Consider the following 15,485-nt stretch of genomic DNA (forward strand, 5'->3'; position numbering starts at 1 on the left):
TTTTTCTTTTCCCAGAGGTATGGCAGCGAAGGGAGCGTAGAAGCTGTGTGGTAGCTGGAGCGATTGGGGTGGCAAGACCAAGGGGAGAGGACAGTGTTAGCATGCGGTGTTCTGGGGCTGATGTGAATGATGCCGAGGGTGATGTGCGAATGGAGGCTGAAGAGCTTGGGGACACTGGGGACCAAGGCACAGCTGGTGTGACGGGAGGAAGTGGTTGTTCTGTCCTGGAAGTGGGGCGGGGTAGGACGGTAAGTGCACGCAGGTTGGCACGGACCCACGACATGAAACAGGGACAAGGTCGTGTTCATCTGTGATTTCACATACTACTGAGAACGAATGTGTACCAACCACTTTAACTTTAACAACAGGGAAGCCTGCTGGCCTGAAACAGTTTTCCTTGCTCTGACATTCTAAGTCTATGACTGTTCAGCCTCTCACTTTCCCTTGTTCCTTTCCTCACCGTCATTTCCTGTCCTTACCCCAATAATTATGTGAAATTGGGAATAATACAGTGCAACAGAAAGTAACCCAGCATGGCATAAGTGTTGATTATACCAACTTCAAGGAACCCTTAAGAACAGTAACTTTTTTATAAAAAGATTTATTTATTTTTTTATTTATTTTGTTTGAAAGGCAGAGTTACAGACAGGCAGAGGCAGAGAGAGAGAGAGAGGTCTTCCATCCGCTGTTTCCTTCCCCAGATGGCCACAATGGCTGAAGCCAGGAGCCAGGAGCTTCTTCTGGGCCTCCCATGTGAGTGCAGGGGCTCAAGAACTTGGGACATCTTCTACTGTTTTCCCCGGCCACAGAAGAGAGCTGGATAGGAAGTAGAGCAGCTGAGTCTCAAACCAGCGCCCATAAGGGATGCTGGCTCTGCAGGCAGAGGCTTTACCTGCTATGCCACAGTGCCAGCTCCAGGAATAATAACTTAAAACAATCTTGGAGGGGTAGGCATTTGGCCTAGGGGTTAAGATGTTGGCATTCTTAAGCCGGGTTTTAGCTCCTGGCCCTGACCCCTGACTCCAGCTTCCTGCCAGTGCAGACCATTGGAGGCAACAGTGGTGGCCCAGATGGGTGGGCTCCTGCCACTTTTGTGCGAGACCTGGATTGCGTTCCAGACTCACAGCTTTGGCCCTTCCATACTCAGCTGTTGTGAGCATTTAAAGAGAGAACTAACAGATGGGAGCTCTCTCTCTTTTGCTCTCTTTGCCTTTCAAACGAAAGGAGAGAATGTCTTTGAAAACATAGAAAACGGTTGTTTTGACTTTAGAAATTTTCTCTATAGCTAAAGTCGCAGAAAGTGAAGCCTTTTTGTTGTCTTAGTCTGGTGGCTAGGGAGGTAAAAAATCCTGTCTAATGCCTGTCTTCAGTAGGATTTTTCCAGTTACATATTTCTTCTAGTTGCTGCATACCTTTCTGAAATGTTGCCTTTAAGTCTTAACTCTTAAGTTTTCTTTAATTACACTGATTAAAAAAAAATTATGGGGGCTGGCGCCGTGGCTCACTTGTTAATCCTCCACCTGTGGCACCAGCATCCCATATGGGCGCCGGGTTCTAGTCCTGGTTGGTCCTCTTTCAGTTCAGCTCTCTGCTGTGGCCCAGGAAGGCAGTAGAGGATGGCCCAAGTGCTTGGGCCCCTGCACCCACGTGGCAGACCTTTCTTTCTGTCTCTCTCTCTCACTGTCTAACTCTATCTGTCAAGTATATATATATGTACACACATATATATATAATTTTAAAAAAACAATGCTTGTGAAATAGTTAAAAGAGAAAAACGGTATGCAGTGCATAGTACAAATAATCCCCAAAAACCTGTTTTTTTTTTTTTTTTTTAACTTTGCTGTCTTTAGTATCGGGGACTGTTTCTTATTCAAAGCATCTAATTGATTGACTCTGACCGTAAGAGAGTTCATCTGGGGAGAGACATTTAACTAATACCCAAGCAGAGCTGCTTGTTTAGACTGTCTGCAGGTCTTGGCCAAATATCTCAGTTTTGGTCAGTTGTGGCACTTGGTAGTGGCATATCACAAATAGGTGTGACGTTGATCATCCTTTTTGTGATGACTCAGGTTATTATTAATATTCTCAAAATTTGTAACTGGTTATTTCTGTATGACATGTTGATAATCTGATTCGCATCATAAACAAAAAAATCATTAAAATCACAAGTAGAGAATGGGCAAGCCATTTTAAATTGATAAAAGGATTTTCCCCTCAGGCCTTTCTCCCTGGACCCCTTCCCCTCAACTCTTGCTCCAGTCTTGGGGGGCTTCCTCTTCCTTCTCCCTTTTGCTGGAGCTCATCAAGGTGCATAAATGCCCCTTCTGACTAATAACATTAGTAGTGCTTTACGGGCACTTTCAGATTTTTAGTATATTTTACAGAATTTTTTTCTTTTTTCTTTATTTATTTGAAAGGCAGAGTTACAGGGAGGCAGAGGTAGAGAGCAAGGAAGGACTTTGATCCACTGGTTCACTCCCCAGTTGGACTCAGTGGCCAGAGCTGGGCCAATCTGAAGCCAGGAGCCAGGAGCCTCCTCCAGGTCTCCCACGCGGGTACATGGCTCCAAGCTCTTGGGCGATCCTACACTGCTTTCCCAGGCCATAGCAGAGAGCTGGACTGGAAGTGGAGCAGCCGGGACTTGAATTGGTGCCCATCTGGGATCCTGGTACTGCAGGGGCAGCTTTACCCACTGTGCCACAGCACCGGCCCCTATTTTACAGAATTTTAAGATCATTGCAATAGATGAAATATTGAGGACACATCTCAGCATCATATTTACTTAATCACATGAATGCAAAAGACACTTCAGGAAACTTTGTGGGTTTAGTGTCTCCATGAGCCCCTAGAAGAAGCAAATGACCAAAAGTGTGAGGGCATCCAAGAGGGGGCGTGGTGGGGCGATAATCCCACTTCCCACCCCACTTACTCTTTCGTTTGCTGCTGGTGGTGAGGGGTGGTCCTGTGTTTCTGTCACAGCTAAGAGTGGTTGTGTCTGTCTTTATCTCACCAGAGGAGAGCCCACACTTCTATGAGACGGCAGTGAGGTCCTGCTGCTGATCAGGCTGTGTGCGCGTGACTTAGACGCGAGGGGAGTTAGCTCTTTTACTCTCGGGTGTCTTTATTGGTTTCAGTCACAAGAATTGTGATACCAGAAGCTATCAATGAAGAAAATAATTGAAGACGAGGGCACAGCTTGCCTTCTGTGCAGGAGGGCCTGCAGCCAGTGGTTTTCTGGGTCATTTGTAGAGTATGCACTTGTTAATGTTGCTGCTTCTCTCCCCTCTCTCAGAATGCCTTCAGAAATCTTGTTGAAGATACTTTCCTACCTGGATGCTGTAAGTTTGCTGTGCATTGGATGTGTAAGCAGGCGCTTTTATCATCTGGCCAATGACAAGTAAGCCTCTCTGTTGTGTGGTCCTGCCCTCCCTCCCTTCCTCCCTCTCCCTCTTCTTCTCTCTCTCTTTCTTTCTCTTTCTTTTTTAAAGATTCATTTATTTATTTGAAAGGCAGAGTTGAGAGAGATCGATCGATCTTCCATCCACTTGTTCACTCCCATGTGGTTGCAGGGGCCCAAAGACTTGGGCCATCTTCCTATGCTTTCCCAGGCACATTGTAGGGAGGTGGATCAGAAGTGGAATTTGAACCAGTGCCCACAGGGGCTGCTGGCATTGCAGGCAGAGGCTTAATCTGCCGTGCCTCCTTGCTGGACCCTCTCTTTTGTGTTTTGACGACAGACTGATAGAAGTCGTGAAACCTGGAGAATTTCTTAGCCATTTTTAAAAATTTAAGATAATTAATTTTGAGAATATTTTGGACATAAAGAGATGTATCTAATGCTTCATGTAATCACATGATACTTCAAATATCTGCATTTATTTGCTTAAAGGAAGGAATGTTTTTTGCATATAATGAGAAGATCAAGCCTGTAAATTGGCATAGCCGTTGGAGGGGGCAACTTTGGTGTGTTAGCCAGGAAGCTTGGCTGCGTCGTGCAGAATTGGGCAGACTCACCCGCCTGGTCTCAGCAGCACTGCAGGGCCCCTCTTCTAGAACTCCAGCGCCTGGTTGCAGAGCGGTGCATGCCCTCTGCAGGCAGGCACACAGATCCTAGACAAGGAGCAGAATGGGGCTCGGGAACTTGTGTTTAGCATCTCCTTTCAGACTTCTGAAGAGAGGGGGTGTGGGGGAGAGAGTGACCCAGGAGGCAGAGGGGCGGAGGGTCACTCCCCGTCACCCAGGCTCACAGGGGTGGAGGGTCACTCCTGTCACCCAGGCTCACAGGGGCGGAGGGTCACTCCTGTCACCTAGGCTCACAGGGGTGGAGGGTCACTCCTGTCACCTAGGCTCACGGGGCGGAGGGTCACTCCTGTCACCCAGGCTCACAGGGGTGGAGGGTCACTCCCGTCACCTAGGCTCACGGGGCGGAGGGTCACTCCTGTCACCCAGGCTCACAGGGGTGGAGGGTCACTCCTGTCACCCAGGCTCACAGGGCGGAGGGTCACTCCCGTCACCTAGGCTCACAGGGGTGGAGGGTCACTCCTGTCACCTAGGCTCACAGGGGTGGAGGGTCACTCCCATCACCTAGGCTCACGGGGTGGAGGGTCACTCCTGTCACCCAGGCTCACGGGGCGGAGGGTCACTCCTGTCACCTAGGCTCACAGGGGTGGAGGGTCACTCCCGTCACCTAGGCTCACGGGGCGGAGGGTCACTCCTGTCACCCAGGCTCACAGGGGTGGAGGGTCACTCCCGTCACCTAGGCTCACAGGGGCGGAGGGTCACTCCCATCACCTAGGCTCACAGGGGCGGAGGGTCACTCCTGTCACCCAGGCTCACAGGGGCGGAGGGTCACTCCCGTCACCCAGGCTCACGGGGCGGAGGGTCACTCCTGTCACCCAGGCTCACGGGGCGGAGGGTCACTCCCGTCACCCAGGCTCACAGGGCAGAGGGTCACTCCCGTCACCCAGGCTCACAGGGGCGGAGGGTCACTCCTGTCACCTAGGCTCACAGGGGGGCGGAGGGTCACTCCCGTCACCTAGGCTCACGGGGGCGGAGGGTCACTCCCGTCACCTAGGCTCACATGAGGAAATGAGCCATGAGGAAAGCAGAGAAGACTCTGCTTCTGTTTGGTCACTGTGATCTTTGCCTACAACTCACAAGTTTATGTTGGGTTGAGAGAGGTTGTAATCTTCCTCACTCCCAGTGAACACTTTGTGGCCTGCAACTGAAAGTGCTGGCTTTTTTGGCCCCCTCCCATTCAACATCAGAAGATCAGATTAACCTTGATCGTGCGTAGAACTAACATATCAACCAGGGAATATCAAGGTAAGAGGAAAGACAGGGTGGTTTTGTCAAATAAACAAGGAGATGCAGCATGGCGGAAAGAGGGCTGGGCTATTATTTAATCGTGGGACTCGATGGGCAGGACATGTTATCTGGTGTGTGCCAGTTCATAGAAGATGGCATCAGATCCAGCTGGGAAGGTGTAAGAAATCTGGATTCCCTAGTCTGCATTTTTGAAGATTGTAATCCCTTGCTCTGGAATCTGAACTGACCATCTAGTGTAGCTTTGATGTTGGGTGTTTACCGCTTAAGTGAGAAGCCCAGAATATGCCTTCAGATCACACTGAAGATGTCCTCAGCTGCTGTCGTACTCAGAAGGGGACATGTGCCATTACCTGGTTGGGGAGGCCCTTTATTATTTGTCTATTTATTTATTTATTTTTTGTTAATTGAAGAGAGGGAATCTTTCATGTACTGGTTTGTACCCCAAATGCCCACAGCAGCTGGGGCTTGGCTAGGCCAAAGCCAGGAGCTCAGAACTCAGGTCTCCCACATGGGTGGCAGGGAGCCAAGCACTTGAGCTGTGCATCCCTGTGTCCCAGGCTGCACATTTGTAGGAAACTGGATCAGAAGTGGAGCTGGGGCTCTAACCCTGGGAAGTCCAAGATGGTGTCTTCACTGCTGGATCAGAAGTGGAGCTGTGGCTCTAACCCTGGGAAGTCCAAGATGGTGTCTTCACTGCTGGATCAGAAGTGGAGCTGGGGCTCTAACCCTGGGAAGTCCAAGATGGTGTCTTCACTGCTGGATCAGAAGTGGAGCTGGGGCTCTAACCCTGGGAAGTCCAAGATGGTGTCTTCACTGCTGGATCAGAAGTGGAGCTGGGGCTCTAACCCTGGGAAGTCCAAGATGGTGTCTTCACTGCTGGATCAGAAGTGGAGCTGTGGCTCTAACCCTGGGAAGTCCAAGATGGTGTCTTCACTGCTGTGCCAAATGCCTGCCCCTTGTGCTTTAATTTAAAAGAAGTTTCTCATATGGGAAAAAATCTGCTAGTGGGTCCATCTTCATTAATGTATCTGTGTCAGTGTGTGCCTGCACGGATCGATGAAATGCTGGGTCATGTTCTTGAACGTAGCTTTTGAGTGATTGTAGAGCGGTTTTTGTGTGTCTCTTTCCTAATTGCCCAATTAAGAAGGTGTTTTCAAAAGCAAAATGCAGCAAGGTAATTTTTGAGAAGGGAATCAACCATGTGTTGAAAACTGCAGCAGTCTGGAAGGTTTTCACTTCCAGGATCGAGTCGGAATCAGGAAGCTGATACAGGTAAACGTTTCTTCGTTTCTCCAGTATCACCTCTCTCCACTTCACCGTGAGGGGTGAAGGTGGTGCAGGAAGCAGGCCTCCAGGCAGATTTGGGGCCAGGACTCCAGTGCTGTTCTTTACATGCCTTTGCTGTTGTGTGCCCACCCCACTTTCTTGGAAGTTTTCCTTTAAGAATCCAAGGTTTGGATGAAAATTAACACCTATTTCTTTTCAAAGGATACATCTCGATCGTGTCAGTTTAATTGTGCTGTTTGTCACAGTCTGAGTTTATACTGAGACTTCATATGAAGATGTATAACCATTGAATGGATAACCAATAAACATCTGTGAAAAGTTAAAAATACCTTCCAAGCATTGCTTCTCAAGAGAGAACAGGAACATACCTTGCACTGTTGACTTAAAGAGAAACACCTTGAACAGTGGTGATCCCTGTGCCCCGCGGGGCCCCCCCCCCCCATTCTGGTCCATCAGTGGGGAGGCCTCCTGAGTCTCTGCGTGGGGACAGGGAGGTGAGCAGTAGGTGGCCTCTGGGTCACCACGTGCCGGTTTTATTTGCAATGTGCTCTGGGAAGCTGCATTTTACAAGCAACTTGTTTGACATTTTTCTGAGCCTGGTTGACTGTCATTTGATAAATATACTTTTGTCCTCAAATATGTCTTAGCTTTGTAACAGGATGGAGAATTTGGGGATCAAGAAGTAGAGTGTTGGGGCCAGCACTGTTGTGTAGTGGGTTAAGCTGATGCCTGCAGTGCCCACATCCCATATGGGCACCTGTTTGAGTCCTGGCTGCTCAACTTCTGGTCCTGCTCCTTGTTAATGTGCCTGGGAAAACACTGGAAGATGGCATACCTGGGCCGCTGTAGGAGGAGATCGGAATGTAGGAGATCGGAATGAAGTTCCTGGCTCCTGACTTTGGCCTGGTCCAACTCCAGCCATTGCGGCCATTTGGGGAATGAACCTGTGGATGGAGGATCTCTCTCTCTCTCTCCCTCTCCCCCCACCCCCTCTCCCTCTCCCTCCCTCTCTCTCTCTGTTTCTCTCTCTTTCTCTCTCTCTGTAACTATGCCTTTCAAATAATTAAAAAAAGAAAAGAAAGTGTTTGGATTTTGGAAACTGTTTAAAGCACCTTAACATATTTTACAATTAGTCAAGGGGAATTTACTACGATGTTTTAATTCTGTAATGCACAACTGAGATAAGGTAATGTGTGAATGTAGTTGGTCCTCCGAGTACGAGGTGTAGTTCTTGTCTCTGGGTGGCTGTGGTGTTTATGCTCTGATTCCTGTCTCCACAGTGGTGCATGTTTTGTGGTTTGTGAGTGCCAGAGCGAGTAAAAAGTGGTAGCAACAGTAGATTACATAGTACTGATGTGAGAAATTTGGCATCCATAAAGATCTTGATAAAGCAGAGGAAAGCCTATGTAGAGCGAGATGATATGTCAAATAAATTTGAATATAACAAGAGCAAGCTTTTATGCATAGTGAGTGTTTAAAAGTGTCAAATCCAGATATTTTGGTAGAATGCTTTGAGATTTACCTAGATGTACTCAACTAAATCATTTTGTGTCTATTAGCTTACATATGAAAATCCAGAAATTTCTGTTCTGACATAAAATAGTTTAATATAAGGGCTTGGCTTTAAATGGTTTTGTGGGGTAAGGAATGACCTGAGAATCTGTGTGGAAAGAGATGTCAGCAGGGATCTGTTAGGTGTGAGTGAGTGACTGAGTGTCGGGCTGTCTGCAGAGTGTCGGAAGCGAGATGTGCTGTGGCGTAAGATCCCGACTCTGCTGCGGGCAGTGCGGTAGCCACTCCTCTCTGCAGAGGGTCCCTGGGTGTCTCCAGTGGACCTCCTGCCACTCAGGGCCAGCCCCTTCTGTGGGGGGATTGCTTTCTCCCAGCGATTCCCTCTTGCCCACTGACCGTTTTGTCCTATACTGCTCTAGATGGGAAAGTGGAGGCATCAGTTAGCAAATACTTACATCATATTCATGTGAAATTTGCCTTTCAGATTAGGAAGCGGGTTTTCCCCTCTCGGTTTTCCCGAAGTGCTGCCTCTCTCCCTGGTGGAGTGCTGTGGCCCAGGGAGCACAGCTCTCGGGTCAGCTCTAGGCGCACTGGAGCTGCCCTGCGCAGTGACTTCTCAGGGCTCTGAGATGTTGTCTCACAGCTGAATTTGAATTCCAGCCTCGTGGTTCCTTCGCTTCTTTGGGCAGCTTATTCATTTTCTTTATGCTGTTGAAGAAGCAGTGACGCGCAGGGGGTAAGAGTGCGAGCTCTGGTTGAGGCTGCGTGGGTTCAGATCCTGTGCCACCACCTGGTTCTGTCTATGCACCTGGATCAAATCACTTTGCATCTGGGCCTCAGTTACATCCGCTACTCCATGAGGACAGTAGTTGGAGCCACCTCATTGGTTTATTGTGAGGATTGAGTGTGTTAACCTGTATGAAGTTCTTAAATGTGCTCACAAAAATTTATATTAACTTCCACTATTAGTTATTTTTAAATGATCTCTACTTTTTTGTGCTTGTGAAAGCAATGCAGGTTCATTCTTGAAATAATTAAAAAGTAGAAAGCAAAAATAATACACAATTCAGTTATTCACTATTGATTTGTTTGCATATATATGTGTATGTATCCTTTCTGGTCTTTTAAAAAACATATATATTTTTAAAAACAAAGTAAGAATCACACTGTATATACTTGCTTCTGTCTCCTAGGAATACACAGTTTTGGATGATTCCAAATAACATGAGATTGCTCACTTTAAACTTGACCCTGGGAAATAGGCTTTGACTCCTTTATGCATTTTTTAGGGCTGGTGAACCCTTATCTCAGAATACAATTCACTTCGACGTATCAACAACCATAAATGTTCAGCTTGACTTATTCACGGATTGGACTACTTAAAATTATTATGTGTCTCTAACTTAGTGTATTGCTACTGCAGGTACATGACAGTGTCTGTCAGCTAACACATTTCCTCATTTTTCCCTCTAGTTTTATTTGGATCAGAGTTTACTCGGCTGCCTTTCCACCTAGAAGATCCAATTGGAAAGTCGATGCAGTGGAAGGGGCAGCTGAGGAGACCAGCGTACTATCCTCTGGGGAAAAAGAAGCCGGATACTGGAAGAAGGAATATATTACAAAGCAGATGGCATCCGTGCAGGGGGCACTCGCTCAGGTCCTGAGACCTGTCAACCCCTACACAGGCCTGCCAGTGAAAACCAAAGAGGCCCTCAGGTACACAGCGTGTTCTGGCCTCACAGTGGCCACCGGGGTACTGGACAGCACGGTTAAGTGTTCCCATTCATAACCACTTTAGAAAGGAGTGACCGTAGTGGCTGCAAGCATTTGTATATGTAAGAAGTTGGTACAGTTTAGATTGTAGGCAACCATCTCTGATGTGTTTTTGTGTTTTGTACATCTATAAAGAACACAGCATTTCTTGTTCCATTCCTATGGCCCAAAGTTTTTGTGAAGAACAGAAATAGCCTAGCGATCTCTCTGGTAAAGCAGGAGTACTGGAGGAGTCCTTCCTGGTGGGCAGAGCCTTCATCATGCGTGTCATGTCCTGCCAGTCTCTGGGACATCACAGGTGTCCAGAGAGTGCATGTTAGGAGAGGAGAGAGATCTGAAAACTGCTGCTGAGGTGAACATTATATTGAGCATGTTGACTTCGGCTTCTAAGAAACAAGGTGTTTTAAATATGATATCATGTAAAACTGCCTTTAGCATTTTTTTTTTTTGCAATGAAGTATACATTTGTAGCTTTTTTTCTTTTTCCAGAATATCTGGTTTAAGCTGGGCAATTATATTGAAAGAGAAAAGTGGAAAAGAATATATCATGGACCATGTTGATCTTTCCTTAAATGATACATCAGTTACTGTGGTGTGGTATGACAAAAACTGGCCATGTTTAGCCTCGTTGTCAACCTTAGATTTGTGTGGTGTGACACCAGTTTTTATGGACCGGTATAAACTCTCCACCAAAAATGGGTAAGTACTAACTCAGCAGAATTGTTGGGTGAGAACATCTTGTATGTAAATATTAGGTGGCCTTACTTTTGTAATTCAAAAATACCACCAATAATTTATAATTTAATTACATCTTAAAAACTTTTCTGTCATTTTGTGTCACTATAGACTAAGCAAAGTGATGCATTCCTCTCATTTATTGTTATATCTAAATTTATGTTACAATAGTAGAGAATGATAACCTAGTTAACAAAATTTCCTGAGTGGATTGATGGTTAGCCTCTTGAAGTTTTTAGCTTTAACTATCTTAACAGAAATATATATAAAACTATTTTCCCTCTTTTTAAGATTTATTTATTTATTTGAAAGGCAGAGTTCACGGAGAGAGAGAGAGAGAGAGAGAAAGAATCTTTCATCTGCTGGTTCACTCCCCAGATGACTACAACAGCTGGAGCTGGTCCCATTCAAAGCCAGGATCCAGGAGCTTCATTCGAGTCTCCCACCTGGGTGCAGGGCCCAGGGACTCCGACCATCTTCCACTACTTTCCCAGGCACATTATCAGGGAGCTGGATCAGAGTGAAGCAGCCAGATCTCGAACCTGCACCCACGTGGAGGCTGGTGTTTCAGGCAGCGACATCACCTGCTGCGCCACAATGCCAGCCCCCGTTATTTCCCCTTCAATCAACAGCACATTAATCATAGTCTGAGTATGCGGTTGTAAAGTCATACTTGTTAGTTATTTGTGTGCCTGTCTCCTGACTTACTGGATACGTAACAATGGAAGTCGCTTCCTCGTTCTGCACCTGAGTGATGATGCGCCGATGTAGCAGTTAGCGTGTGTGGCTGCTGTGAAAAGGATCACAAATCCTATAAATACTCGTATCACGTTGCTGATGCGTTTTGAGCACTTCTCATTATTCTGTTAAGGGGCTTTGCACTGAGTCCATCCTCATTATGAGGCTTATATCTGCCTTTCCCAGCAAATCCATCACATTCAATTTCTTGGCATCGGTCGTTTTCTGAGTGAGACAGACTGTGGCCTGTGTAGCATCCTCCTCTCCTGAGCAAGCTGACATCCTTAATGTAAAACTGACGGCAAATGCAGAGGTAGTGCCTGCCTTCTCCAGTGCTGGCGTCTTGCCTCTCTCCACCTCCCTCGCAGTCTCAGCGCCCTTTGGTTTTCCCATGGCACTGACCACACCATTTTGCTTACCTTCTTTGCTTGCCGAATTTCTTCTTTCAGTTCCTCTTCTTATCTGCCGTAGCTGTGACCGGTGTCACAGTAGCTGGTATTGGTGCCTGCCGTCTCTCTGGAGGGACAGCGTTCTTTCAGTTTCTCCGGACGTGGAATTGCTTTCTGTGCCTCTGTAACGGAGAAGCTTGGTTTTGGCTGCTCTCCATGGTGCTGGCTCTTTGTGACTGTCTCAGCGATCACTGAGCTTCCTCTGGGCCCTGAGTGTCCCATTCTTTGGACCTGTTGGTGCTGGTAAATCTAAAAATTCCCTTAGTGCAGTGATGAAAAAATAAATGTAAATTATTATCCCTCATGGTGTTACTGAAAATATTTTGGAAACACAGTTTACTTTTTTAAATAGTATTTTTATTTGGGAAAATCTCTGTAATTTCTTATAGTATCATGATTTACACCAGATTTTTCTAGTGTAAAACTTTGATTTGGGGCTGGTGCTGTGGCGTAGCGGGTAAAGCCAAAACCTGCAGTGCTGGCATCCCATATGGGCGCTGGTTTGAGACCCAGCTGTTCCACTTCCAGTCAAGCTCTCTGCTATGGCCTGGGAAAGCAGTAGAAGATGGCCCAAGTCCTTGGGCCCCTGCACCCATGTGGGAGACCCTGAAGAAGCTCCTGGCTCCTGGCTTCGGATCGGTGCAGCTCAGGCCACTGCAGCCAACTGGGGAGTGAACCAGCAGATGGAAGACCTTTCGCTCTCTGCCTTTCCTTCTCTCTTTTTGTAACTCTGACTTTCAAATAAATAAATAAATCTTAAAAAAAACTTTGATTTTATGTACTGTGAAATTATGTTTGGATAATGAGTCTACACACCTCCACTGGTTTGACTGAACAGGTGTATTAGTGGGAATGTTGTGAAATGTTATTGGAAAGTATTAGGAAAAAATTGTTAACATTATTTAGAAGGATCTTAAAAAAGAACCCTAAATTGATTATATCGAATTGTAAAGCTTACTGAAATATGTGTTCCTGAAAATTGCCATTAGGGTCAGAAATACTAGAAATGACATAGTGACAAATGCTAAAATTCATTGGGAAAGTTCATTTAGTGCAATTTATCTTTAGTAAAACTCAGTGGACTTCATCCAGTCTTTGGTAAACTGAGGTAAACCAAACAAAAAGTGTTTTTCAAGAATCTGTTTCAAACAGCGCTCTCTCTCTCTCTCTCTCTCTCTCTCTCTCTTTTTGCCATTTTATAAGCCACTGCTTTCATCATGCAGGACGCTAGATCGTTGTGCACGCCTACAGCCAACAAGGGATTTGTGTTTGGGTTTTTCTTGCTTCCTCTATGAGAACTTCTTCAAGCAGAGCGAAAGCCACATTGATACAGTTTGCAATTTGAGTTTCCCTGTGATTTTTATGCCTTTCTAGTCGACTCTAAATTCACTTTCTTGCCAGCATTTCCCATCTTGCAGTTTGTGCCGCTCCTCCCCAGGCTGATGAGAACTGTTGGGTGAATGTTGGCCTTGGCTTCTGTGTTTGTAAGGCCAAGGCAGGTGAGGGCTGAGTGTGTGTTCACAGTCTGCTTAAAGGCTTCAAGAGGCTGACTTACGAGTGTTGTCCAGCGTTGGGCACCCTGAAGAGTGGGCAGAGAGGATTTGTCCCATCCCCACCCAGCCTCCTTCATCCACATTGTGTGGGATAACAGCAGTGACTACCACTGAGTGAGCACCTGTTGTGTGTCTGTGCTCTCTTTCTACTGTCTCATTCAATCTGCATCCTGCCCTCTGAGGCGGCTGGCGACGTCCTGCAACACAGGAACCCGTCTGTGCGGAGCTGCAGCTGGGGTTTACCTCTGGTGTCGCTAGTCCACACTCAGGTTCCTGCCCTGAGCTCAGGCTCTTCCAGGTGCCTTCTGCCGATGCTGAGCAGCTCTGTGGCTCATACAGAGCACACATGCTCAGTGCCCCCCTCTCCTTACCCGGTTGTCGGCACAGACGATTATCTGCAGAAGTTACATGCAGGACTGGAGTAGTAGGTAGCTGCATTGGTTTTGATGCCACACAGCCCCCACCCCTGCTTTGAATCAGTGCACTGTTGACCTCCTCTTTAATTACTGCACTTGATGAACTTCTGAATACCTGTTGCCTCTGGCTTGTGTGTTGGGTGCTGGACGTGAACTCTGGAAAACCGTGTGGCCCCCCACTCCTTCAGGACTTTGGTGCAATACTCTGCTGTTGATTGACTGTGAGGTCCCATCTGCTGTGTAATCTCCTGGTCCGCCCCCAGGTCCCCGGGAGGGACAGAGCTCTGTGTCTCCAGGGAGAGTAGAGATGCAGATGCTTCCCTCTGGATTGTCTCAAGTCTTAGGAAGAATAGCTGAGTCATTCCTTTTTTACACATCTCAATGTTTACTCTTAGATACTAAGACTAAGAGTTTATAGCATTTTCTTCATGAAAATTGTCATGATTTTTAGCTTAGAGTTATTTTTCAGTATTTCAGTTTTCACCATCTCTGAGTTATCTTGGGTAATGACTGTAAAAGGCACATCTACTTTCAGACCCCTGAGACCTCCTGCCTTTGTGTCGTGTAAAGCATTGCATCTCTGCTTGCGTGTTGTTTCACTCACTTGGTTAGGGGTACACACTGAGAGTCTGCTTTTGAGTGAAGCATTGTGCTGGGTTTGGGCATCGGAGTGTGGGGAGAAACAGAAGATGGTTTTCCCACTTTTTCAGCTTTCTTCTGGCTAAGCCATTGAGTTGACAGTAAGAGTGAGAGGGAGCAAAGGAAAACACAGTTGGATATAAGACATTGGAATGTCCATTTTGCCTTTTATTTATATAAGTGTTTTGTGTCCGTACCATACAGACATGCCATTTAGTCTGAACACAGTTGTTCATCTAGAAATGCTCTCCAAAAGCACTTTGAGATGCACTGGTGAGCTAGCTGACAATGCTGCAGATAGAAAAGCTCATTTCTGTCTCCCCTCTCTTTGGCATGGCTGCTCAAAGACCTCGTTGGTATTCTTTAATTGCAAAGTATGACCTCAGTCATTTAACTGAGTGCACGCTGATTGGCTGTGACAGACTCATTCGGATCTTCTGCCTAAACCCTGGCCTCCTGGTGGGGCTGTGGAAGGTAAGACCAAGCCCTGTGTGTGTCTGTCCTGTGTCGTTTCTCCCTCACACCCCCACGTCTGTCTCCATGCGGTGTGACACCGCACGTGCAATCCCCGGAGACCGCTGAGTCCCTTTCCATCTCCTGTGCTGCCACCTTTGTGTTTCCGTGTGACCCCCTGTTCCACTGAGCTTGCTCTGCTAGTCCGCTGTCAGAGGGGACGAGCACCTCTTCCTGCCTTTCTGTGTGGTCCATGTTATTCCCTGAGTGTTGCGAGACCTTCCTCCTTTCCCCTTCCAATCATTTCATGCTCCTGCTTCTGTCCCTTTCATGTCCTTTCTCTGCCAAAGCCTGTCTTCCTGTGCACTCAACACAGTATCTCCCAGGCACATTGCTAATGCTGAAGGTGCGGCATTGTGTGTAATCCGCCTTCCAGGAGAAAGGATCTAAGAAGTTGCCCTTTCCCTCCATGCAGAGTTTCTCGATTTACCAGGGCAGGCTTCTCTGGGGTTCATTTTCTGGCCAATCACTGCACAGAAGAGCAGAGCAGTTTGATGTCCCTCTGTATACCCAGATTATTTTACATCTGTGGCCTTGGCCTC

General features: G+C 46.9%; 1 protein-coding gene across 1 annotated transcript in view; it reads left to right on the plus strand.

The window, feature by feature from the left end:
• Positions 1 to 15,485, plus strand: part of FBXO15 (F-box protein 15) — a 58,827-nt gene that overhangs the window by 6,969 nt on the left and 36,373 nt on the right. The window contains exons 3-6 of the mRNA XM_051851101.3: positions 3,293 to 3,397; positions 9,601 to 9,843; positions 10,390 to 10,599; positions 14,778 to 14,904. Coding sequence (XP_051707061.3) covers positions 3,293 to 3,397; positions 9,601 to 9,843; positions 10,390 to 10,599; positions 14,778 to 14,904 — 685 coding nt within the window. The remainder of the gene's footprint in view (positions 1 to 3,292; positions 3,398 to 9,600; positions 9,844 to 10,389; positions 10,600 to 14,777; positions 14,905 to 15,485) is intronic.

Source organism: Oryctolagus cuniculus, chromosome 10, assembly GCF_051225735.1.
Source record: "Oryctolagus cuniculus isolate XC-2025 breed Fujian yellow rabbit chromosome 10, ASM5122573v1, whole genome shotgun sequence".
NCBI lineage: Eukaryota > Metazoa > Chordata > Mammalia > Lagomorpha > Leporidae > Oryctolagus > Oryctolagus cuniculus.